At 39.1% G+C, this 27,658-nt stretch overlaps 1 protein-coding gene across 5 annotated transcripts; it reads right to left on the bottom strand.

The window, feature by feature from the left end:
* ZNF35 (zinc finger protein 35) lies at positions 1 to 22,869 on the bottom strand. 5 transcript variants are annotated; one of them, XM_037848725.1, is made up of 4 exons: positions 22,790 to 22,869; positions 20,337 to 20,628; positions 19,252 to 19,384; positions 1 to 7,040 (listed from the first exon to the last, which is right to left on the bottom strand). In XM_037848725.1, exons 2-4 carry the CDS (start codon positions 20,529 to 20,531, stop codon positions 5,794 to 5,796), a joined length of 1,575 nt encoding a protein of 524 aa, XP_037704653.1. In that variant the 5' UTR covers positions 20,532 to 20,628; positions 22,790 to 22,869; the 3' UTR covers positions 1 to 5,793. The 5 variants fall into 5 exon arrangements, with proteins under 5 accessions (XP_037704653.1, XP_037704625.1, XP_037704632.1 ...); XM_037848697.1 differs by lacking the exon at positions 22,790 to 22,869 and adding an exon at positions 22,713 to 22,773; XM_037848704.1 differs by lacking the exon at positions 22,790 to 22,869 and adding an exon at positions 22,674 to 22,745.
* Between the last annotated feature and the right edge of the window lie 4,789 nt (positions 22,870 to 27,658).

Here is a 27,658-nt window from a genome sequence, read left to right as displayed (position 1 = left end):
GAAAAAAGAACAAAGAGAAAACAAGAAAAAGCACTTAAAAATTAAACTAAGTGCTGCCAAAATTGAAAATTCATTAGAAATGTTGAAAAACAATCAAGGGACTCTCAAAGAAAGTAGAACACAACAAGGAAATGGAAATAGGAGAGAATGTAATGGAGGCTCAATCCAGAACCACCTTGGATGGACAGTAATTCCAGAAAGTAAAAAAAGAAAAAATGTAGAAAGGGGGAATTGTTATATAAATAATACAACATTTCCAAGAGTAGAAGTTCCTGAGTCACTAGCTTGAACAATTCCACCGAACACATTAGGAAATTCGGTACACCAAAGAAAAAGGAGACTTTAAAAATTTCCAGGTGTGGGAGCAGGGGAACAGATCACAATAATGTAAATACTGCTTACAAATTATTTAAGAAATAAGAATCAGAATGGAATCAGACATCTCATTAGCAACAGGGGATGCCATAAGTCAGTAGACAGTGCCTTTGAACTTACCAGGTGATTTTCAACCTAAAATTCTGCAGCCAGTCAAACTACCAATAAAGTATTAGGGCAGAGAAAGACATTTTAGATATATAAGCAGCCAACTCTGTTGCCTTCAATGTACCCTTTCTTGGTAAGTGACTTGAAGATGTGCCACAGAAAGATGAGGGAGTAAAAGGGGAAAGAGTTTAAGACATGGAGGTCCGGAAACAATGAAGCCCAGTCTAACTACTGAAGAGCAGAGAGATCAGGGACGGTTTGGAGCAGGAGACTGGAGATCCCTGGAAGGGAGATATCCAGAAAAACAGGGAACTCAACAGAAAATTGAATTGGATGGAGAATTTAAAAACAAAATTGAAGATGTGCTAAAAGCAACTAGTACACGGGGGAAAAAGGCAACTAGAAACTTCAGTAAGAACAAAAAGTTCCAAAAAGAAATATAATCATGTAAGCTTAGTTCTGCAGTGAACAATATTTACATTTACAATGTTCACACCGTTTGTTTACAACTTTTTGAATGAACCAATAAACAAAGCATAAAAGTCTAACTATGGTTATAAACTAGAATGCAAGAATTATCAGACTTGACAATGTCAGAAGCAGTGAGGTGGAAAAAGGGAAAAAGAGATGGATACACCCCATACCTTATAAAATGGAAAACTGAGATGCTGCTCTAGTTAATACAATAAAACTCAAGATGTAAACATAATAAATAACTCATTTTCTCCTGATTGTAAATTGGCTGCTCCTTATAGAAACCATGGAAAATTATTAAAAGAAAAAAAAAAAAAAGAACTTTGAAATCACCCATAATCCCATTATCCAGAGGCCCAGAGTTTTGGGTCTAAACTGTGCAATTTATCACCTGTATGGCTGTAAACAACTTATAAAGACTTATAACATTTTGTTATATTTCCTTCAGGTTACTTATCTATATACTTTTTAACAGTATATAGTATATTTAGCAGTATGAGTGCTGTATTATATATACAATTTTGAATTAAGATTTTTTCACTTTAAAGCATAAAGTAATAGTCTAGATACATCATGTTGTTTTATAATTCTAAATGTTCAGAGGGGCCCTGATCCATCCTGGCCAGGACACAGCCTGAGGTTTCCCAGAGATGGGACTTGAATGAAATCTTGAAAGAAAGGAAGGAAAGGAAGGAGAGGAAGGAGAGGAAGGAGAGGGAGGAAGGAAGGAAGGAAGGAAGGAAGGACGGACGAAAGAGAAAAGAAAACCTAAGGTTAAGCAAAGTAGGCAGGGATGGGGGTGGGGGTTGTCGGTGAAGTAGTACAGCCAAGGACTGTGTGCACAAATGCACAGAGGAGCCAGCATGTGCCTCCAGGCTACAGAAAGGGTGCATGGGTAAGGAAGAGATTAGGCTGGGAAGAGATTACAAAGAGCTCTTTAAATCATATTAAGGAATCTAGACATTTTCCCCATAAGGATCACAAGAACAGCATTTTGTGTATACCATTTGCTTCAGCACCCAGAATCTGGCACAATGTCTGCCACAAGACGAGTGCACAGTAAATACTTTTTGTAATAAATGAATGATATGTAAGAAGACATAAATGCCTTCTGGTTTTCCAGTATGGGTGCCCCAGATGGTGAGGATAATGCTATTTGTTGAGGGAGGGAACTCAGGAGAAGACAGAAAAGATCATGCTTAGATATTCTGTAGTTTGACCCAGGTTTGTTTGTTTTTTTAACAGCACTGGTGATTATGTAGTGTATCCCCAGCTGAGATTTTCCAGACCTAAAGGGTCCATAGATGGGCTTCATGGAGCCTGTCCATCACAATAAAATGAGCCCAAAGTTCCATGTACAATGTGCATTTCTTGGGGAGAGGACCCATAACCATCATCAGATTCTCAACAGGGCTTATGATACCAAAAAGGTTAGGCACACTAGATGGAAAGACTAGAAGTAAAGGGAAAGATGTGGGAGAGGCAAGAGAGGGAGGGTATCCAGAGCACGGAGATGGGATTTGCTTTGACAGAAGACATCTATTCCTGAGCCAGGAGAAATGGCTTCAGGGTTGCGTGTGCATGCATGCACACCACTGGGGAATGGGATTCAAGTCTCTCCTGTGTCCTCAAAGCATCAATTCATGACTTCATTATCATTTTCATGGCACTGTACTCCACTTGTACACCTGTAATGCTCACTGCTAGGCCTGGGACAGAGCTCCTTGGGGGAAGAAATAAAAGTCTGATAGCTCTGAGCAATTTTGAAGAATGGGGCTTCAGAATTTCTATTCCTTTCTAGCAAGACCAACCAAGCGAGAAGGGAACAGGAAAACCTAAGCCAACTCTGACCTAACACCCCCTATTAGAAACTGTAAAGAAAATGGTGGATTTTAATTTATTCTGAGGGCTGGAATTGAATTCAAGTTGGGAAGGAGGGTTGTAATCAGTGCGGAAAAGAGATCTTTTAATCCATGAGGCTCACATGAATTGTGCAGGATCAGGGGTTCTTAACCTGGGCTCATTTTGTGAAAACTGATTGGAGATGCAATACAAGTAGAAATGAAAAGTCATTTTGTTGAATGAGGAACGTAAGGGTATGTTCCATAAAACCTGGTTTATGCATATAAATATTTGGTATGTTCCATTAAAAGACAAAGAAGACAGTAAACTAGATCATATATTCCTAACATCCAAGGGTTGGCAGAAGCACTGAAGGACACCCAGCCGAGCCAATGTAGAGTTAATGTTCTGTTTTGTTGAGACCACATAGTCATATACTGAATGCTTTATACTTTATACACCTCTTTATACTGGAGCCCTTTCTTTTGATTATACACATCCTTGGCCTGCAGGCTTTACCACAGTTGCTCATAACCTTGGCTGCACATTGGAATCATCCACAGAATTTTTAAAAATACTGAAGCCCAGGAATGGAAATTTTTAAAAGTGCCCTGGTGATTCTAACATGTAGCCAAGGTTGAAAACCACTGCTTTACTGCAGCTGGGTCAGCAATTCTCATACCTAGCTTTGCATCAGAATTGCCTGGGTAGCTTGTCTGAACTACCTATTATTGAAAATCTTTAGTCAGGAACCACAATCATCAATGACCAAGTGTTCAATTATGAGGATGAATATAAGATAGTGGTGCTACACAGAGTTTAAGTATCTTAATTGTGATAAATTCCAGCTCCTGTTTTTCAGTGACAACTCTTTTGGCCTCTTGGTGGGTCAAGATCCCAGAGCTATTCCAAACCAGATCTGCTCTCCTTCAGTTCTGTTTCCTGATCATGCAGAAAAAACTTAACTTGTTCCTAATCTCAACAGAGACACACAGTGTTACCTTTATATCCCTCCACTCCCAGCTATAGACAAGGGGACAAGAACAAAGTCACCAATTGTTCTGGTCAGTAAAGGCATGAATATTTTTGAATCCTTTTGATTTCCTGTATTTGATCTCTGATTTAGAGTAAAACTAGCAAAAGAAGTTGCATATGCTTTGATGAGACTGTGGTTGGAAGGGGAAAAAGTTAACAAGTATGTCTTCTGTGTGTGAAAGTGCTCTGTAAACTGGAAAACACTATGTTGATTAATATAATTTAGTCTTGCCAAAATGGGAAAATAAATGTGTGGGACTTCCACAGGAAGAGTTGCACCAGACTGTTCATAATCAGGTACAGCACTTATGATAAATGCTCCTACATGCTGAAAGGCCTTGGAATGCAGTGTATAGACAGATCCAGAAATCAAGAGATCCAAACTTGTCTTAGGTTTGCTGCTTTCTGGTTACAGTGTCTAAGGCACATGCCCAAACCTGTCACCTCAGCCTCCTTGCCTGAAAACAAGACTACGATTTCCTTCTCAGACTCCCCCACAGGACTAGATGGGGATTACAGGTGGTTACAGCTACAGAGCAGCAGCATGGCAGAACGAAGAGAACCTGTCTGTATTTAGTTCCTGGATTTGAACACAGGCTCTGCTACTCGTTAGTTACTTACCCTTCCTTTAAGTAATCACTGTCAGGTACATGGGGCAAACACCTCCTTCAGTGTTATAAGGATTAAAGGTAATGATCTACATGAAAGCACAAAATAAATGCCTGGTATCATTTTTCTGTACATGAATATGTACACAAAGAATAAAGTTCTATATAAATACAAGGCAATATTATTACATAACTCTACCTATTGCATAGTTTTATGAATCATTTTTTAGGAGTAAAGGCTCAATGGTAACACAAGTACCTTACCTTAGCCAATTTCTTCATCCTTCTAAAAGTATCCATATTCCAGTATCTCTCAACTTCTCAAAAAAAAATAAGCAAATTAAATCTTTATAAATCCCACCCCATCTCCGTTTCTCCCTTCACATCCCTCTTTGGCCTTCCGACAATTAGAAGAGCTTTTTCTTTTAAACACATCCAAAAGGTGAGAATGAAACCCAAACTCAGGCTGGGCCTGAGCAGAATGAGAGCAGAGACAACTTGGCATGCCTCTGGGCAAGCTTTATTCTTTGACTCTTCTATCAGGGAAGGTAGCTGTTAGCAGAATCTCACCCAAAGGAAATGCATCAGTAATTGGTGATTAAGTTGTATGGAGAGAGAGTTGCTGATCCTAGTAAATGAATACAGCCCAGCAGCACTAGTATTCACAGCATGTGGTGTCTCCAACAATCCTGGAGTGCTTGCTCATGTGAACTTGGGAATGGTAGAAGACTGGTCAGAGATCCCCAGAGCTTTACCAGACAATGAGGGAAAAGGTTGTTTCCTACTTTTGTCCATTTTAGGAGCAGTAGTTAGTCAGTAGTGTTTTTGTTTTTCTGTTTTGTTTGGTTTGTTTTTTAAAAATTACCTAGGGAATGGAAAGCTTATAAATTTACTACCCTAAGTGCTTTCCTAATTACTGCTTAATACAAAGTACTAGGATATAAGGTTCAAAGCTCCAGAACTCAACCAGACAGACCAATAACGTGCCTGTTTGCTTAAGAAATGACCAGTTTTTAAAAAGCAATTATTAAGCAAAAAAGACCTTCCCTCAATTGGGAATCTTTATGACTTAGTTTTATGATTCCTTCCTAAGAAAGCCATATTTCGTTTTAGAAAACAGGACCACTTAGGGTACAATTTCAAAAAATCTTATGTGCTTAGCCTTCCTTTTCTTTAAATCAGCCTCTGAAATACTTGTATTTTGTGCTGCATTCATTTGAAAACTATAACTTCTAAGGATATAGTATGCCTCATTTTTTTACAAAGGAAGAAGAAAACAGCACAGAGGTATCTACGTTGGGGGGCAATAGGTTATAACCAACACCTGAAGGTCTTTCTCTTCATTTACTTGTTACTCGACAAGATGGGTTCTGTGATGTCGCATGAGGTGTGAGTTAGAAATGAAGGCTGCACCACACTTTGCACATTCGTAGGGCTTCTCCCCAGTGTGGGTTCTCTGGTGCACAGTGAGGCTCGACCTCTGCCTGAAGGCCTTGCCACACTCATTGCATGTGTAAGGTTTCTCCCCATTATGGATTCTCTGATGAATAAGTAGGTAAGAGCTACATGTGAAGGCCTTCCCACACTCATTACACACATAAGGAAGATCTCCACTGTGAATCCTCTGGTGGACAATAAGGCAAGAGAGCTGACTGAAGGCTTTCCCACACTCACTGCAGTCATAAGGTTTCTCTGCAGTGTGGATTCTCTGGTGTACAATAAGATGTGAGAAGCAACTAAAGGCTTTCCCACACTCTTTACACTCATATGGCTTCTCACCAGTATGGCTTCGCTGATGCACTATAAGATTTGCACTCTGGGTGAAGGCTTTGCCACAATCATTACAGGCAAAGGGCTTCTCCCCAGTGTGGATCCTCTGATGGACAATGAGGTTTGAGCTCCGAGTAAATGTTTTCCCACACTCATTACATTCATAGCATTTTTCCGTAATGTGGACTTTCTGGTGCCGAGCAAGTTGTGAGCTATAACTGAAGGCTTTCTCACACTCACTGCACTTAAAGGTTTTTTCTAAGGAGTGGATTTTTTGATGTACAGTCAGATTTGAACTCTGAGTGAAGGCTTTTCCACATTTTGAACAAACATACGGTTTCTGTCCAGTGTGGATTCTTTGATGCACAACAAGGTTTGCACTCTGAATGAAGGCCTTCCCACACTCATGACATTCAAAAGGTTTCTCCCCAGTGTGGATTCGTTGATGCACAACAAGGTTTGCACTCTGACTAAAGCCTTTTCCACATACACTACATGTAAAAGGTTTCTGCCCAAGCTCAGTTTTCTGATTTTTCACAGGCCCAGAACTAAGGCTGTATCTTTCTCCAGATTGCTTACATTTCTGATCTCCCTCTTCTTTGAGGCTTTCAGGTAAGTGACAGTCCTTCACTGTGACTTGTCTGAAATCTTTCTTTTCCCTCTTTATTCTCTGTCTCTTTAAAACCTTTTCTTTTTCACAGGCTTCTCCAAACTCAGATCCTTGAACGTCAGCTTTGTGGATCCTTCCTGATATTATGAAGGGTTTTTCTGCTTCATCAATTATCTCAATTTTTGGAACCAATGACTGTGGGTTTTTTGTTTCATCACCTGAAACAAGAGACAGAAAATACAAATGTCACCTTTTGTGGCCTAGATAAAGAGTAGGAGCATTAGGTCATAAAAAGCAGAAATTATGTGACTTTGGTACCTCTAAAAAATGGCATCATTTAAAAAAAAAAGAGTCCCCTCACATTACACTTCTCTGTTGGTTCTTCTGCCAGGTCTGTGCCCTGTCCCACACCTACAGCAGAATCCACTGATTCATGGTCTTTCCAGTACTTTCACTCACCTCCTTTAGATGTTTAACCCACTGCCCCCTGCTAGAGAAGCCCAATCTCCAGACAGCTCTTCTCCTGGTCATCTGATGATCAAACTCACAATTAAGGCTAGTTATGAAGGACATCAGCCTCTCTCCAGGCTTGCCTTCTTACCTCAACCATTTAGTGTTGATTTGTTTGTAACTCACCAGTTATTTAGGGATATTCCCTACCTGTGAATGAAGAATTAGGTAACTGAGGCTTGTTTATAAGGAATCTGCATATCCAAGAAAGACCAAGCATGGAGAGAAAGGGTCTCACTGGATGCAAAGATGGCCACAGCAGCCAAAAGCACCCAGAACATTGATGGCTGTACAGTACAGGGGTTAAGAACATAGATTCCAGCCCCAGATTGCCTGGGTTTGAATTCCTGCTGTACAACTTACCAGCTGCATGACTTTGAGCCAGTTATTTAACTTCTCGGTGCCTCAGTTTCCTTATCTCTAAAATAGAGATAATAATAGTATCTACCTTTATATGATCGTGAGAGGATTAAACTGAGATTTTTAATGTCACTTGCTCAGAACAGTGTCTGGAACATAGTCTGTGCTCTGTAAGTGTCTGCAGTAACTTTCAATCCAACTGATGGTTCTATAAATCAAAGTGCTGGGGATCCAGAAGGAAGCTGAACCCTTAGGGGATGAGAGTTGTTATGGTGATAGAGGGCTACATTAGAATGAATTAAAGAAGAAACTGAACGTAGTAAAGAGCCTGGCCTTTTCATGATATGTTTGAGACACGGCATAGCTTGCTCTCTGATGCCAGATGACATCACAAGAACACCATGCATCCTAAAGTTCTGAAACTCTGAGTAGTCTCTAGATGCTCAACCTTGCCTCAGAATCAAAGTGGCATCAAAAGAGGTTCTGCTTTCAGTAACACAGTTTTTTTTATGTGCATCTTCTCTATATCCTCCTCCACCTCTGACCTTGGAATGTGCATTCTTGAAACCCTAACTTGGCAGAGTGAACATTAAATAAGTATTTGTGAATTAAAGCAAGCTCAGGAAACCTAAATAAGTATTTGTGCGTTAATGAAAGCTCAGAAAAACTACTCAGATTGTAAGGCAGTTGAAGCAAGGACCAGCAGGAGTGGGAAGCCAGACTGCAGGGGAGGGAGGTGTTGCCAATAGTGGTGTCAGCTTAAAAGTGAGCAGTGGAGCTGTGAGTGCAACTGATGCTGCAACTGCACTAGGGGAATCCAGCATCCATGGGAGGGAAACATCCTGCCAGGACACCCCAGGGCAACCCTCCAACCAATAAGAAATATAAAAAAGAGAATTCTGAAAGTCGCGAGAAACAACATGTCACATACAAGGGCACCTCAGTAAGATTAAGTGCCGATTTCTCATCAGAAACCATGGAGGCAAGAAGGCAGTGGAAGACATAGTTAAAATGCTAACAGCAAAAAAACTGCCAACCATGAATTCTGTATACAGCTAAACTGTCTTTCAAATATTAGGGAGGGATTAAGACATTCCCAGGTAAAACAAAGCTGCAGGACTGAAGATGGCAGACTGGTGAGCTGTATGTTTTAGTTACTCCTCCAGGAAAGTAGGCAGAAAGCCAGGAACTGTGTGGACTGGACACCACAGACCAATCTGATGTTGGGCATACTTCATACAACACTCATGAAAACGTGGAACTGCTGAGATCAGCGAAATCTGTAAGTTTTTGCGGCCAGGGGACCCGCGCCCCTCCCTGCCAGGCTCAGTCCCGGGGGAGAAGGGGCTGTCAGCTCCGGGAAGGAGAAGGGAGAACTGCAGTGGCAGCCCTTATCGGAAACTCATTCTACTGATTCAAAATCCAACCATAGATAGACTGAGACCAGACACCAGAGAATCTGAGAGCAGCCAGCCCAGCAGAGAGGAGACAGGCATAGAAAAAAAACAACACGAAAAACTCCAAAATAAAAGCGGAGGATTTTTGGAGTTCTGGTGAACATAGAAAGGGGAAGGGCCCTGAGGCGCATATGCAAATCCTGAAGAAAAGCTGATCTCTCTGCCCTGTGGACCTTTCCTTAATGGCCCTGGTTGCTTTGTCTCTTAGCATTTCAATAACCCATTAGATCTCTGAGGAGGGCCCGTTTTTTTGTTTTTTTTTTTTAATCCTTTTTTCTTTTTCTAAAACAATTACTCTAAGAAGCCCAATACAGAAAGCTTCAAAGACTTGCTATTTGGGCAGGTCAAGTCAAGAGCAGAACTAGGAGAGCTCTGAGACAAAACACAATAATCCAGTGGCTGAGAAAATACACTAAACACCACAACTTCCCAAGAAAAGGGGGATGTCCGCTCACAGCCATCATCCTGGTGGACAGGAAACACTCCTGCCCATCGCCAGCCCCATAGCCCAGAACTGCCCCAGACAACCCAGTGTGACGGAAGTGCTTCAAATAACAGGCACACACCACAAAACTGGGCGTGGACATTAGCCTTCCCTGCAACCTCAGCTGATTGTCCCAGAGTTGGGAAGGTAGAGCAGTGTGAATTAACAAAGCCCCATTCAGCCATCATTTCAGCAGACTGGGAGCCTCCCTACACAGCCCAGCAGCCCAGAACTGCCCTGGGGGGATGGCACTCACCTGTGACATAGCACAGTCATCCCTCAACAGAGGACCCGGGGTGCACGGCCTGGAAGAGGGGCCCACTTGCAAGTCTCAGGAGCCATACGCCAATACCAAGGACTTGTGGGTCAGTGGCAGAGACAAACTGTGGCAGGACGGAACTGAAGGATTAGACTATTGCAGCAGCTTTAAAACTCTAGGATCACCAGGGAGATCTGATTGTTAGAGCCACCGCCCCTCCCTGACTGCCCAGAAACACGCCCCATATACAGGGCAGGCAACACCAACTACACACGCAAGCTTGGTACACCAATTGGACCCCACAAGACTCACTCCCCCACTCACCAAAAAGGCTAAGCAGGGGACAACTGGCTTGTGGAGAACAGGTGGCTCGTGGACGACACCTGCTGGTTAGTTAGAGAAAGTGTACTCCACGAAGCTGTAGATCTGATAAATTAGAGATAAGGACTTCAATTGGTCTACAAATCCTAAAAGAACCCTATCAAGTTCAGCAAATGCCACGAGGCCAAAAACAACAGAAAATTATATAGCATATGAAAAAACCAGACGATATGGATAACCCAAGCCCAAGCACCCAAATCAAAAGACCAGAAGAGACACAGCACCTAGAGCAGCTACTCAAAGAACTAAAGATGAACAATGAGACCATAGTACAGGAGATAAAGGAAATCAAGAAGACCCTAGAAGAGCATAAAGAAGACTAAATAAAAAAATGGATGATCTTATGGAAATTAAAGAAACTGTTGACCAAATTAAAAAGATTCTGGACACTCATAGTACAAGACTAGAGGAAGTTGAACAACAAATCAGTGACCTCGAAGATGACAGAATGGAAAATGAAAGCATAAAAGAAAGAATGGGGAAAAAAATTGAAAAAATCGAAATGGACCTCAGGGATATGATAGATAATATGAAACGTCCAAATATAAGACGCATTGGTGTCCCAGAAGGGGAAGAAAAGGGTAAAGGTCTAGGAAGAGTATTCAAAGAAATTTTGGGGGAAAACTTCCCAAATCTTCTAAACAACATAAATACACAAATCATAAATGCTCAGCGAACTCCAAATAGAATAAATCCAAATAAACCCACTCCGAGACATATACTGATCACACTGTCAAACACAGAAGAGAAGGAGCAAGTTCTGAAAGCAGCAAGAGAAAAGCAATTCACCACATACAAAGGAAACAGCATAAGACTAAGTAGTGACTACTCAGCAGCCACCATGGAGGCAAGAAGGCAGTGGCACGATATATTTAAAATTCTGAGTGAGAAAAATTTCCAGCCAAGAATAATTTATCCAGCAAAGCTCTCCTTCAAATTTGAGGGAGAGCTTAAATTTTTCACAGACAAACAAATGCTGAGAGAATTTGCTAACAAGAGACCTGCCCTACTGGAGATACTAAAGGGAGCCCTACAGACAGAGAAACAAAGAAAGGACAGAGAGACTTGGAGAAAGGTTCAGTACTAAAGAGATTCGGTATGGGTACAATAAAGGATATTAATAGACAGAGGGGAAAAAATATGACAAACATAAACCAAAGGATAAGATGGCTGATTCAAGAAATGCCTTCACGGTTATAACGTTGAATGTAAATGGATTAAATTCCCCAATTAAAAGATATAGATTCGCAGAATGGATCAAAAAAAATGAACCATCAATATGTTGCATACAAGAGACTCATCTTAGACACAGGGACACAAAGAAACTGAAAGTGAAAGGATGGAAAAAAATATTTCATGCAAGCTACAGCCAAAAGAAAGCAGGTGTAGCAATATTAATCTCAGATAAAATAGACTTCAAATGCAGGGATGTTTTGAGAGACAAAGAAGGCCACTACGTACTAATAAAAGGGGCAATTCAGCAAGAAGAAATAACAATCGTAAATGTCTATGCACCCAACCAAGGTGCCACAAAATACATGAGAGAAACACTGGCAAAACTAAAGGAAGCAATTGATGTTTCCACAATAATTGTGGGAGACTTCAACACATCACTCTCTCCTATAGATAGATCAACCAGACAGAAGACCAATAAGGAAATTGAAAACCTAAACAAGCTGATAAATGAATTAGATTTAACAGACATATACAGGACATTACATCCCAAATCACCAGGATACACATACTTTTCTAGTGCTCATGGAACTTTCTCCAGAATAGATCATATGCTGGGACATAAAACAAGCCTCAATAAATTTAAAAAGATTGAAATTATTCAAAGCACGTTCTCTGACCACAATGGAATACAATTAGAACTCAATAACCATCAGAGACTTAGAAAATTCACAAATACCTGGAGGTTAAACAACACACTTCTAAACAATCAGTGGGTTAAAGAAGAAATAGCAAGAGAAATTGCTAAATATATAGAGACGAATGAAAATGAGAACACAACATACCAAAACCTATGGGATGCAGCAAAAGCAGTGCTAAGGGGGAAATTTATAGCACTAAACGCATATATGAAAAAGGAAGAAAGAGCCAAAATCAAAGAACTAATGGATCAACTGAAGAAGCTAGAAAATGAACAGCAAACCAATCCCAAACCAAGTACAAGAAAAGAAATAACAAGGATTAAAGCAGAAATAAATGACATAGAGAACAAAAAAACAATAGAGAGGATAAATATCAACAAAAGTTGGTTCTTTGAGAAGATCAACAAGATTGACAAGCCCCTAGCTAGAATGACAAAATCAAAAAGAGAGAAGACCCATATAAACAAAATAATGAATGAAAAAGGTGACATAACTGCAGATCCTGAAGAAATTAAAAAAATTATAAGAGGATACTATGAACAACTGTATGGCAACAAACTGGATAATGTAGAGGAAATGGACAATTTCCTGGAAACATATGAACAACCTAGACTGACCAGAGAAGAAATAGAAGACCTCAACCAACCCATCACAAGCAAAGAGATCCAATCAGTCATCAAAAATCTTCCCACAAATAAATGCCCAGGGCCAGATGGCTTCACAGGGGAATTCTACCAAACTTTCCAGAAAGAACTGACACCAATCTTACTCAAACTCTTTCAAAACATTGAAGAAAATGGAACACTACCTAACTCATTTTATGAAGCTAACATCAATCTAATACCAAAACCAGGCAAAGATGTTACAAAAAAGGAAAACTACTGGCCAATCTCCCTAATGAATATAGATGCAAAAATCCTCAACAAAATACTTGCAAATCGAATCCAAAGACACATTAAAAAAATCATACACCATGACCAAGTGGGGTTTATTCCAGGCATGCAAGGATGGTTCAACATAAGAAAATCAATCAATGTATTACAACACATTAACAAGTCAAAAGGGAAAAATCAATTGATCATCTCAATAGATGCTGAAAAAGCATTTGACAAAATCCAACATCCCTTTTTGATAAAAACACTTCAAAAGGTAGGAATTGAAGGAAACTTCCTCAACATGATAAAGAGCATATATGAAAAACCCACAGCCAGCATAGTACTCAATGGTGAGAGACTGAAAGCCTTCCCTCTAAGATCAGGAACAAGACAAGGATGCCCGCTATCACCACTGTTATTCAACATAGTGCTGGAAGTGCTAGCCAGGGCAATCCGGCAAGACAAAGAAATAAAAGGCATCCAAATTGGAAAAGAAGAAGTAAAACTGTCATTGTTTGCAGATGATATGATCTTATATCTAGAAAACCCTGAGAAATCGACAATACAGCTACTAGAGCTAATAAACAAATTTAGCAAAGTAGCAGGATACAAGATTAATGCACATAAGTCAGTAATGTTTCTATATGCTAGAAATGAACAAACTGAAGAGACACTCAAGAAAAAGATACCATTTTCAATAGCAACTAAAAAAATCAAGTACCTAGGAATCAACTTAACCAAAGATGTAAAAGACCTATACAAAGAAAACTACATAACTCTACTAAAAGAAATAGAAGGGGACCTTAAAAGATGGAAAAATATTCCATGTTCATGGATAGGAAGGCTAAATGTCATTAAGATGTCAATTCTACCCAAACTCATCTACAGAGTCAATGCAATCCCAATCAAAATTCCAACAACCTACTTTGCAGACTTGGAAAAGCTAGTTATCAAATTTATTTGGAAAGGGAAGATGCCTCGAATTGCTAAAGACACTCTAAATAAGAAAAACGAAGTGGGAGGACTTACACTCCCTGACTTTGAAGCTTATTATAAAGCCACAGTTGCCAAAACAGCATGGTACTGGCACAAAGATAGACCTATAGATCAATGGAATCGAACTGAGAATTCGGAGATAGACCCTCAGATCTATGGCCGACTGATCTTTGATAAGGCCCCCAAAGTCACTGAACTGAGTCATAATGGTCTTTTCAACAAATGGGGCTGGGAGAGTTGGATATCCATATCCAAAAGAATGAAAGAGGACCCCTACCTCACCCCCTACACAAAAATTAACTCAAAATGTACCAAAGATCTCAATATAAAAGAAAGTACCATAAAACTCCTAGAAGGTAATGTAGGAAAACATCTTCAAGACCTTGTATTAGGTGGCCACTTCCTAGACTTTACACCCAAAGCACAAGCAAAAGAGAAAATAGATAAATGGGAACTCCTCAAGCTTAGAAGTTTCTGCACCTCAAAGGAATTTCTCAAAAAGGTAAAGAGGCAGCCAACTCAATGGGAAAAAATTTTTGGAAACCATGTATCTGACAAAAGAAAAAATAGATAAATGGGAACTCCTCAAGCTTAGAAGTTGCTGTACCTCAAAGGAATTTGTCAAAAAGGTGAAGAGGCAGCCAACTCAATGGGAAAAAATTTTTGGAAACCATGTACCTGACAAAAGACTGATATCTTGCATATATAAAGAAATCCTACAACTCAATGACAACAGTACAGTCGGCCCAATTATAAAATGGGCAAAAGATATGAAAAGACAGTTCTCTGAAGAGGAAATACAAATGGCCAAGAAACACATGAAAAAATGTTCAGCTTCACTAGCTATTAGAGAGATGCAAATTAAGACCACAATGAGATACCATCTAACACCGGTTAGAATAGCTGCCATTAAACAAACAGGAAACTACAAATGCTGGAGGGGATGTGGAGAAATTGGAACTCTTATTCACTGTTGGTGGGACTGTATAATGGTTCAGCCACTCTGGAAGTCAGTCTGGCAGTTCCTTAGAAAACTAGATATAGAGTTACCATTCGATCCAGCCATTGCACTTCTCGGTATATACCCGGAAGATCGGAGAGCAGTGACACGAACAGATATCTGCACGCCAATGTTCACAGCAGCATTATTCACAATTGCCAAAAGATGGAAACAACCCAAATGTCCTTCAACAGATGAGTGGATAAATAAAATGTGGTATATACACACGATGGAATACTACGCGGCAGTAAGAAGGAACGATCTCGTGAAACATATGACAACATGGATGAACCTTGAGGACATAATGCTAAGCGAAATAAGCCAGGCACAAAAGGAGAAATATTATATGCTACCACTAATGTGAACTTTGAAAAATGTAAAACAAATGGCTTATAATGTAGAATGTAGGGGAACTAGCAATAGAGAGCAATTAAGGAAGGGGGAACAATAATCCAAGAAGAACAGATAAGCTATTTAACGTTCTGGGGATGCCCAGGAATGACTATGGTCTGTTAATTTCTGATGGATATAGTAGGAGCAAGTTCACAGAAATGTTGCTATATTAGGTAACTTTCTTGGGGTAAAGTAGGAACATGTTGGAAGTTAAGCAGTTATCTTAGGTTAGTTGTCTTTTTCTTACTCCCTTGTTATGGTCTCTTTGAAATGTTCTTTTATTGTATGTTTGTTTTCTTTTTAACTTTTTTTTCATACAGTTGATTTAAAAAAGAAGGGAAAGTTAAAAAAAAAAAAAAAACAAGGAAAAAAAAAAAGATGTAGTGCCCCCTTGAGGAGCCTGTGGAGAATGCAGGGGTATTCGCCTACCCCACCTCCATGGTTGCTAACATGACCACAGACATAGGGGACTGGTGGTTTGATGGGTTGGGCCCTCTACCACAGGTTTTACCCTTGGGAAGACGGTTGCTGCAAAGGAGAGGCTAGGCCTCCCTATGGTTGTGCCTAAGAGCCTCCTCCCGAATGCCTCTTTGTTGCTCAGATGTGGCCTTGTCTCTCTAGCTAAGCCAACTTGAAAGGTGAAATCACTGCCCTCCCCACTACGTGGGATCAGACACCCAGCGGAGTGAATCTCCCTGGCAACGTGGAATATGACTCCCGGGGAGGAATGTAGACCTGGCATCGTGGGACGGAGAACATCTTCTTGACCAAAAGGGGGATGTGAAAGGAAATGAAATAAGCTTCAGTGGCAGAGAGATTCCAAAAGGAGCCGAGAGGTCACTCTGGTGGGCACTCTTACACACACTTTAGACAACCCTTTTTAGGTTCTAAAGAATTGGGGTAGCTGGTGGTGGATACCTGAAACTATCAAACTACAACCCAGAACCCATGAATCTCGAAGACAGTTGTATAAAAATGTAGCTTATGAGGGGTGACAAGGGGATTGGGAAAGCCATAAGGACCACACTCCACTTCGTCTAGTTTATGGATGGATGAGTAGAAAAATAGGGGAAGGAAACAAACAGACAAAGGTACCCAGTGTTCTTTTTTACTTCAATTGCTCTTTTTCACTCTAATTATTATTCTTGTTATTCTTGTGTGTGTGCTAATGAAGGTGTCAGGGATTGATTTGGGTGATGAATGTACCACTATGTAATGGTACTGTGAACAATCGAAAGTACGATTTGTTTTTTATGACTGCGTGGTATATGAACATATCTCAATAAAATGAAGATAAAAAAAAAAAAAAAACTAAATGAAAACTACAGTGGGATGGGGGGATGATTTGGGTGTTCTTTTTTAGTTTTATTTTTTTATTCTTATTGATTCTAGTGTAAGGAAAATGTTCAAAAATGAACAACTGTATGATGATGCTGTGAACAGTTGATTGTACACCATGGATGATTATATGGTATATGAATATATTTCAATAAAACTGAATTTAAATAAAAAAAAAAAAAAAAAAGCTGCAGGACTTTGTCACCACTATATCGGCCCTATAAGAACTGCTAAAGGGAGTTCTGAATGTTGAAAGGAAAGGACACTCGATGGTTGACTGAAGCCACATGAAAAATAAAGATCTCTGGTAAAGATGGTGATGTGGGTAAATAAAAATACCAGTACTATTGTATTTTTTGGTTTGTAACACCACTTTTTACTTCCTACAGGATCTAAAAGGCAAATGTGTAAAATGTAATGAGAAATCAATGGTTTTGGACTCATAATGTATAACTATCTAATTTGTGACAAGAACCATATAGAGGTCGGAAGATGGATGGAAGGGTATGGGAACATAGTTTAGATATGCTATTGAAATTGTTAAGTTGGTATCAAAGCAAACAAGATTTTTACAGATTTAGGATGTTAAATTTAAGTCTCATGGTAACCACAAAGAAAATATCAGAGAATAAGCAAAGTCATAGAGACAGAATGTACAAGTTACAAGGGATGGAGGGCAGGGCCAATGGCGAGTTAATGCAAAATGAGTATAGGGTTTCTATTTGGGGTGAAGAGGAAGTTCTGGTAATGGAATGTGTTGAGCATACTACAACATTGTTTATGTGATTTATCTCATGAATGTTATGCTTGTGATAGGTTGATGTAGGAAGATTTATGTTGTATATACGTTCCCACCATTAAAAACAAAAGAAAAAGAATATAGAGAGATAATGACAATTAAATGAAATACATCGTATCAGATGAAATCTAAGAATGGAGGAGAAAAGGCTCAAAGGGACATTATTGGGACATAAGGAAAAATTGGAACATAGAATATAAGCTTTATATCAATGTTAAATTTCTTGAACTCAATAACTGCACTTAAGGTGAATATATAAGAGAATATTCTTATTTGAAGGAAATATATATGGAAGTATATTATGTGTTCAAGGCTTATGACGTGTAACCTGCTCTCAAATGTTCAGAAAATATGTAGATGATAGAATGATAGAGCAAAGGTGGCAAAATTTAAAAATAGCTGGATCTGGGTAACTGGAGGATGGGGATATGCTGGAGTTCTCTGTATGGAATTTGTAATATTTTTGGAACATTCCTGTAGGTTTGAAATTATTTCAAAATAAGTTAGTAAAAAAAAGCTAAATTGTATCAGCTTGGCTTATATCATAATTTATGCACCATTACCCTATCAATGGCCACTTAAAGGGAGTAGAAGTTTAGTTTGAAAAAAGAAAAAGGAAATTTGAAACACCTACCTCCTTTATGTTCCTTATTGATACTTTAATAGAACTTATAATAAAACTTTTGTTTGATTAGTTCATGCGATAATGTCTTTCAAAGAGTGAATAAACATGGACCACTTTTTAAAAAATGTATGAATGGCTGATAAAGAAAGGAGACAAAAAAAAAGTAAAATGCAGGGGAATGCTCCAAAGAAAATGGAACAGAAAGCAGAGGTGGGGAACAGAAGCCCCTGAGAGTGTGGGGAATAATTAAAGTGGCAAAAAAATGAAAGGTTGAGGTCCTAACTTTCCCCATAGCACTGGGTCCCAAAAGCCAAAGGAATTGGCTAGGAAAAAGAATGGATTCAAAATATTCAGACTCACACAGGCTTATAAAATGAGTATGAGTAGGGAGGGGCCTTGTTAGTAATCCAGGTGATCATTTCTACAACATAAGACTCATGGCTACTGCATTCTTGACCCATGGTCACGTGTCACTCCTCCATACACACTGCTAGTCAGACTTCCACCACTGCTGGTCAGATTACAGAACACACTTCTCTTTTCCAAGTCCCAGCTTAAAGAGAGCCACGTGGTAAGTTGTTAGCACCCTGCATGAAGAGCTAGCTTTGAACATCATTTTGGCTGACACAGCCCTTCAAAATCCTCTAGATTTGCACAAAAGATCTACAAAAACAAAACATTTCTAGGGCATTTCCTCAAAATCACCACAGAAGCTGACCCTTCCTACCTTAGCTAGCTCACCAACTTAGCTAGGCTCACCAACCCATGGTAACTACGAACTATATGAAGGGTACATGTGTTTACATGTGTGAGTAAATACGAAACCTGAAAAAAACTGATTAAAAGGCAAATTCAGAATGTACCTGTGTCTGGTGTGTTGAGGCTGTGTGAAAAATAAGACATTTCCCATGACAAACACATAGGCTTCTCTTAGCATTCCTCTATCCAGCTCCCCCTGATACTTTTAATGCTTCAACACTCCCTGTTACTCAAACGAGGAGACTAGACCCCCACAGCCTCTGAAAAAACATTAAGAAACCCCAATAGTAAGATTAAGAATAAGAGGACTGAGCCTTACCTAGAGAGTAAGAGCTCTCACTCTTGGACAGGATCCCTGGAGAAGGCAATGAGTAGTTGCAAAGAGGTAAAGCAGCAGGAACCTCCTGTGTTGCTTTTAGAATTACTGCCATGTCCCAGAACATTTTCTGACCCTAGAGACAAGCAGGCACAGGTGGGTTTATAAGGAGACTGGTGGCAGTGGCAGGGTGATTACATGAATCAGACCTTTGAGAATAAGAACACAGGTACCTATTCCTGGTGCCCATAAAACATAAAAAGGAAAAAGAAGACAGTCTTTTTCAGTCCCCAGTGTGAGCTGGGCAAAGACATAAGCCTGCCAAACTCTTCCATATTGCTTTGATTTTACCTCACTGCCTGCTCCACCACCCATACCTACTTTTCCTGTGGGTACCTGACAAAAGAAGAAAGCCCATGGGAAGATTTTCCTGAGACTAGACTTTTCTGGGGTCTAAAGAGTCAAAAAGTAAGGTTCTGATCATACTATCAGAGAGGCTCTGAAGAACCTCTGCCCTCATTTGACTAGTAATGATAAAGGGTATGTTTGAAAACATTAAGCACCATAGCATAGTGTATAGCCTTGCTACTCAAAGCGTGGTCTGCAGATCAGCATCACCTGGACACTAGTAAGAAACACAGACCCCAGACTGCCTGTTTAAGAGTCTACATTTTAACAAGCCTCCCCTCCCCCAAGTGATTCCTATGCACATTAAAGTTTGAAAGGTACTGGTTAGAGTTGTCATACCCTTACTGCAAACACCTGAAAAGTTTTAAAAAGTACAAATACCTGGGTCCCACCCTGATTTAATAGGAAAGGGGTATGGTATGGGCATCAGGATTTTATAAAAAGCTCCCTAGGTAACTCTACCATATAGCAAATTTTGAGAACCACTGCTTTATAGAAAATACTGAATGCCATATCACTCGGAAGGGAATGCTCCTATTATATTCCAAAGGATTAAAGGCCACAGTCCTAGTCAGGAAACAAAATTCCAGATAGGGAAGCAGAGGGGTAGAGTCCCTCTGAAACCATTCAAATTCTTCTTCAAGTCTCTACTCCCTCCTTCCTCCCAGACCACCATTTACCTTTTCCTCCTGTTCTGATCCTTCAAGTCCTAGCTGAAGACCCTCCCCAGGAGTCCAGACTTTGATGTTTTCAGAACACATTTGTTGGCTGGATGCCTGACCCAGTAAATTTTCTTCCTCTTCCTCCTCCTCCTTTTTTACTGTCACTGAGCCCCAAGGGGCCAGGGCCATGGCCTCTCTCAATTTTGCAGTCATCTTCTCTGCTCAGCAGCAGAAATCCTATAGCTGGGGACCGCCCAGCAGAGATCAAGCTTCTTCTTTAGTTTCTTCCCAGGACCAGGATGAGTATTGTCTGAGAAATCAGAAAATATTGTTAGCCCTGAGCAGAGGTTTGCCTGGATACCAGTTAGGCCACTGGCCAATTTCACCAGTGCCCCAGCAGCTGCCACCCAAGCACAGGGAATGCTCCACACCTACCTCATAGAATGGAAGGGGCTGGACTATCAACAAGAAATCTGTCCCCATAACAATCACCTTATAAATAGTTTTATATAACATTTCTGATTTTTTTTCTGATTATAAAGTTAACATATTTTTATTATAAAAACTTGAAGAATACAAAATGATTAAGAAAATCCATCCCTGGTCTTCCTCCAATGAAATAACCACTGTACATTATGGAATTTAAGTTATTCCTTTTAAGGGAAAATCTCCAATCACACTAACAACAATTATGATTTTATCAATCTTGTTTTTTACTATGAGGAAACAGTTTCATAATTATCATCACAGTTTTTAAAAAAGATATATTACAACACAAAGATTTTTTTTTTATCACCAGGATACACAATAATTGTGAACAAAAGAATTTCAAGAAAAAGACTAAGACTCTATACCCCAACATGTTAGGAGTGGTAATATCTGAGTGGGTATAATTACAAGTAGTTTTGAGGTTCCTTTTGCTTTTTTGATTTAAAAATTTTTACCATGTCTTCCAAGTATCATTCTTAAGATAAAAAAGACAGATTTTTCCATGTTGCTATTCTTCATGCTTATTTTAAATAGCTGCATAATAATCTACAGTGTTGATAACTTTGCATTCTCACTGGAAAAGGATCAGGTAATAAGAATTAGATATTAGGTAATACAGAATTAAATATATGTGCTACACACACCCATACACACACACAAAGAAATTAGCTATCAGTCTAGATGGGACTCCTAGTATACCTTTTCTCTGCATTTACATATATTAGGGTACACCTTCAAACATAATGCTTGTTTTTAAAAAGGATACTTGTATATTGATCATACTTGTATATTGTTTAATGATCGTATTGTTTGTTGAACTCAATTTCCATATTTCACGACAGTTTTAAAGATCTTTCAATGTAGGACATATAGACCTATGACATTTTGAAACAGAATTCTAAATTATGGCTATATTATAATTTACTTAGCCATCCCCTGTTTATGACTCATTCCTGTAGTAAAAGGATTTTTTATTATTTCCAGTTTATTTTCTTAATAGTAATATTTAAAAATTTCTGTGCAGTTAGCTTTTTCTTTTGCCAAATTATATTTTAGAATAGAGGGATTACTTGTTCAAAGACTTTAAGGTTTGTAAGTATTGCCAAAATGCTTTCAAAAAGGACGATACCAAGTCACACCACTACCAATTATCAGTACCCCTTATCATAGCCAAGTCAGCAGGCTTTATTATTTTTTTTAATTTGTAAGTAAGAGTAAAATACTAATATTTCAGTTGAATATGAAGAGGTTATTTTTATTTCTATTGCCGTTTAGATATTTCAGTAGAAAAGGGTTCTAAATTTTAGAAGGGATTATATATATCCTCTCTAACGTATTAACAACTTGTATACACTGAATTTCTTGAGCAACGGAATACTTTCATTACTGCGACAAATCTTAATTCTGGAGGACTATTCTTGCCATGACTAGCTGGATTCCACCGGGCAAGAAAGCCCTTAAGACTCGTTCTATCTTTCGTATGCGTAGGTTTACCTTCTGTATTGTTTTCATCACATTTCTGATCAGACCCAAATCTGCCTCCTACCCTAGACTGCACGCAGTTCTCTATCAAGGGCTTCCCCTCCAATGCCCTTTCCTTATTTCCAAACATGGCAATCCATCCCCCTACACCTACAGGCCTCTCGCAGCCCCATGCCCGGGATCTGTCTGCCCCCCGGGGCGATCTGCATCCATTCGCCCCTCGGCGAGGTCCCTGGCCAGGGTGGCAGGGCACGGAGTTACCCGTGACCAATAGGGCTGAGGTTCCCTAAGGGTCCCGGGGAGGACGCGGCAGGTTGTCTCTCGCGCCGCCACCTCTCAGCGGGTCCCTCCTCCGCCCCGACACTCCTGCCCGCCCCCACCGACCCGCTCACTGTGCGTAGCGGAGGCCCGGGCAATGCTCACAGGCTCTGGAGCAGGAGGTCCCCGAGCCAGAACCACTGCACCAACCAGCGCGAGAACAATGACCGGACAGGAAGTACCTCGGAATGGGCTTCCGGCTCCCCAAGTCGCCAGGCCAGCCTCTCTAGGAATCTCGGAGGTGCTTTCTTCTCGATGGGTGTCCAATGCTAGCCTGGACCAGCGGCGGGAACAGAAGCGTAAGGATGATGTAGGTGACCCGTGACCTTGAGCCCCAGGGAGGAAGCACCTCCAGGTTGGGCAAGGGCACTCAAGCAGGGAGCGCGCCCGGAGCCTGAAGCTACAAAGCATTCATTTGTAGAAAGCCTTGATAATTTCCCTAAAATTTTATTTTGAAAATAATAAATGCCACAGAAAACTTGAAAGAATGCTACAATGAATACCTGAACCCTCCATCTGGATTCAATAATTAACACTTTGCTATAGCTCTCTATTCATACTTAAAAAAATTTTTTTTTAAGTTGAAGACATCAAAACACTTTACTACAAATACTTCAACATGCATCCCTCAAGAATGAGGATATTCTCCAAAATAACAATACCATCATCAGCAGTAAGAAAATTAATAACTCCCTAGTAATGTCAAATACGCAGTCATGTTCAAATTTCTCCATCTGTCCTAAAATGTTACATAATTTTGTTTTTCCAAACGAGGTTCACATACCGCATTTGGTTATGGCTTTTACGTGTTTTTTTTTTTTTTTTACTTTGAATTAATTATAAATTCACAGGAATTTGCAAAGATATCACAGAGAGGTTCCCTGTACCCTTCATCCAGTTTCTGCCAATGGTTACATCTTACATAATTGAAGTACAAATATCAAAATCAGGAGACTGACATTGATACAAAGTGTGTGTGTATATATATACATATATCTGTCATTTTACCACAAGGGTAGATTTGTTTACACAACATTACAATCACGATCCAGAACTGTACCCTCTCCAGAGATCTCCCTTGTGCCACCCCAATTCACAGTTACGCCCATCTCCCACTCCCAATCAACCCTAACCTCTGGCAACCACTAACCTACTTTTCATCTCTATAAATTTTGTCCTCTTGAGAATGTTATATGAATGGAAACATGTGACCTTTTGAGATTGGCTTTTTTCACTCAACATAATTCCCTTGAGGTTCATCCAAGTTGTTTCAGATATCAACAGTTCATTTTTATTGCTGAGTAGTATTCCATGGTATGAATATGCCACATTTTGTTTCGGGCCATTACAAGTAAAGCTGCTCTGAACATTCAAGTATTGGTTCTTATGTGAACATATGTTTTCATTTCTTGGGAATAAATGTCCAAGAATGCAACTGCTGGGTCATATGCTAAGTGCATGTTTAGTTTTATTAAAAACATTTTTTCCAGGATGGCCATTTTATATTCCCCAAAATATATGAAGGACCCAATTTCTCCACATCCTCACCAGCATTTGGTGTTATCACCAATTTTTATTTTAGTAATTCTGATAGGTGTGTAGTAATATCTTATTGTGATTTTAATTTGCATTTCCCTAATAGTTAATGATGCTGTACATCTTTTCATGAGCTTATTTGCCATGTGCATTTTGGTGAAATGTCTATTCTTTTGACCACTTTCTAATTGGATTTGTTGTTTTTTCTAAGTTTTGAGAATTCTTTATATATTCTAGTTACAAATCCTTTGTTGGATATGTGATTTGCAAGTATTTTCTCCCTATCTGTCACTTTTCTTTTGATCCTCTTAACAGGGTCTTTCATGGAGCAAAATATTTTAATTCTGATGAGGTTCAATTTATCATTTTTTTCCTTTTATGGATCATGCTTTTGATGTCAAGTCTAAGAAATCTTCGTTTAGTCCTAGGTACTGAAATTTTTTTTTCTAAAAAGTTGTATATTTTTACATTGACATTTAAATCCATGATCCATTTTGAGTTAATTTTTTTAGAGGGAAGAGGATATATGTATCTCCAATTGCTATAGATAATTCTCTCTCTATATATATCCAATTGCTGCTGTAGTATTTGTTCAAAATATTTTCCATCCTCCACTGAATTGCTTCTGCACCTGTTGGCAATCAACTGGGCGTTATTTGTGTGTGTCTACTTCTGGCTCTAAGTATCTTGTAATTCTTTAGTATCTTTTAAAAACAACTCTCTTCACCCATTTTTTAAACTTTTCATTATGGAAAAATTCATACATTTACAAAAGCAGAGAACAGTTTAATAATGAACTCCCAGTATCCTTATCCAGCTTCAAAAATTATCACTTCCCTTCCTATTTTCATGGTACTGACTTTTTTGAGAGTTCAGGGAAGTTTTCTTATACACTATCTCACATTCTGGATTTGTCTGTTTCTCCTAATGTCATTTATCTTGTTTCTCTGCCCCCTGTATTTTCTGTAAATTGTTAATTGGGTCAAAAAATCTTGATTAAATTCAAGTTAAACACTTGTTTATTTTATCACACGAGGAGGCACATTATGTGGGTTGTCTGTCAGCAATATTACATTTTATCACATTGATGCCAGTTTTCTCTATTGTTAAGGTACATTTTCCCTTTGTAATTACATAATCCAGAGCTCAGATGTTTGAACATTTTTCTATATTCTCCATACACAAACCAGGAGCCTCCAGCTCCCTCACCACATTGATTGCTCTCATCAGCATGTGGTTATCTATGGATGCCCAGCCTATATGAGGCTCACAACCCAAAGGAACAATCTAACTGTAGTCATGAACAGTCAGGGTTTAAGGGACTTTCTAGTATACGTATTGAATTGGCCAACTGTATCCTCTAAATCTTCCCTTTCCCGCTCTGCACTGTCATGTTTTCTGAAGGTTACAAATACAAGTCAATTTAAACAGTATCACTCACAGAATCTCTTTTTGGCTTTACTTCCTGGCTTCTTTCTGACCTTAATCATTTCTGATTTAAATACTGGAATCCAGATCATGATAGGAACTTGCCAACACTGACCACTCTAGCATTCCCTACTTTTTTGTTCTTTTTATGACCCACTTTTATCTTTCTACAGGATTCAGGGTGTGGCTCTTTCACAGCAGCCTATTACTTTTCCACCTGAGGTCCAGATGCCTAGGACAGCTTGCAATGGGAAACTGTTAACATCTGTATACTGGTTTTCTCCTCATAAAGCATTTTCATATTCATTATTTCATAACAACTTTGTGAGGTAGATATTATTCCTCCTATTTAACAGATGAGGCATTAAGGCTCCAAGAAGTGAAGAGATTTGCCCAAGGCAAGTGGCAGAATGTGACTCATAGCCAGACTTGAAACCTTGTGGCCTTTCCAGTTTTCACTTTGGGGTACCTTACATCTAATGGAGAATCAGAACTAGCATCTCAAAGAAATCTGAGGTTGAATTAATAACTTATAATCAAAACTACTTAAGTGCTACCAGCATAAGAAAACACAGTCCTTGATAATAAGCTACTTATACTCCAGATCAGAATTGTGAAATTTTGAAAATTACAACATAAAATTATCAACACAAGCTCAAGGATACAGGATGAATTGAATCATCAAATTTAAAATGATTGGTTGGCAAGGAGTAATGAGCACCAACTGCCCATAGTCCTGGGACAGAATGTTATTTCTTAAGTAGCAAGATATCTTATGACAGCAATGATGAAATGCTGATAAGAATTGAGAATGACAGGGCAAGGATCATCAGCTCAGGGGCTGGCTTTATGGATTTTTCCCTGTGAACAAGGAAACAAGTAGAACTGTTCTGCCATTTTGATATTCTACATCTGTCAAATCTGAAGGCTGAAAAATAAGTTTTCCTTGATACCAATGTTAATGGCTGGACATTTTTTTTTCCATAATAATCCAATATCTAATTTTTTTTCCATAAAAACTAGGACATGGAAAAAAAAAAAAAAACTAGGCACATTCTCTGTTAACTCCATTGTGCATTTTTAAAGCTATATCTTAAAAATTATTCTTAAATGAACTGAATTCCAAAGTTAGCTGTCCACCGTATCTTTTTATTCATTCTAAAAATGAATACCTTTTGAGGTTCAGGGAGCCCCTTCATTCTCATAGTCAGAATTATTGAACAAATTTACATTATGCCATCTATACTTCATGTTCTAGACTTTGATTATACCTCTTTTATATAATTTTATTGACAAGTGAATGATTTCACAAGGAACTTCCACAAAAATCCTTTCACTTAATCCTCACAACAACCCTGTGAGGTAGGCATTATGTTAACATTTGACTGAAGGGCAAACTAAGGCTTAGAGGCTGACTTACCAACACAACATAGTACAAGAAAGAGCCAGGACCCAAACCTGGGTCTTTTGATTCTAAATCCAGTGCTCTTCTTAGGTTGTCCACAAACAGCAGACTCTTGACCACTACTTCCATGTCTGACATGTCTGGATCATAATACCTATACAGACATTCTACAGCAGAGATGTTATCTTTAAAATGCTCAGAGCTATATACACATTTTAGAACCAAGATCCACTTTTAATACAAAGATACTTTTGCTATCATTTACATCTGCATCATTATATCTCACAAGACATAAACCCAGATTCTTCAGTCCTCAAAGGCTTCAAAGTCCCATTTGGAGGTCATAACAAATGGTATAGAACAAAGTATCCTTTAACTAGAATTTGGTTTATGTTTTTGTGGACTTGAAAGTCTAAACTTATTTTACATGCAAAGTGACTTGTCTATAAACGGGTCAATCACACTTTTTCTTATGGGAACCATTTACTACCGTTCCTCCAACAGTTACTTAAGTAGGACAGGGATTCTATTCCATTTTACTTATGACACTAGATTTTCTGAATCTCTATCTTGGATTCACTGTTATTTTGTAGCCAAGAGAATTCCTCCACAGTATGGAATTTTTGCTGAAGATGAATGTTTGAGGTCTGAGAGAATTCTTTTTCAGACCCATCACACTCAT

The sequence above is a fragment of the Choloepus didactylus genome, chromosome 1 (genome assembly GCF_015220235.1).
Source record: "Choloepus didactylus isolate mChoDid1 chromosome 1, mChoDid1.pri, whole genome shotgun sequence".
NCBI lineage: Eukaryota > Metazoa > Chordata > Mammalia > Pilosa > Megalonychidae > Choloepus > Choloepus didactylus.
The sequence above is the reverse complement of the archived record's forward strand: the minus strand, read 5'-3'. Positions and strand labels throughout refer to the sequence as shown.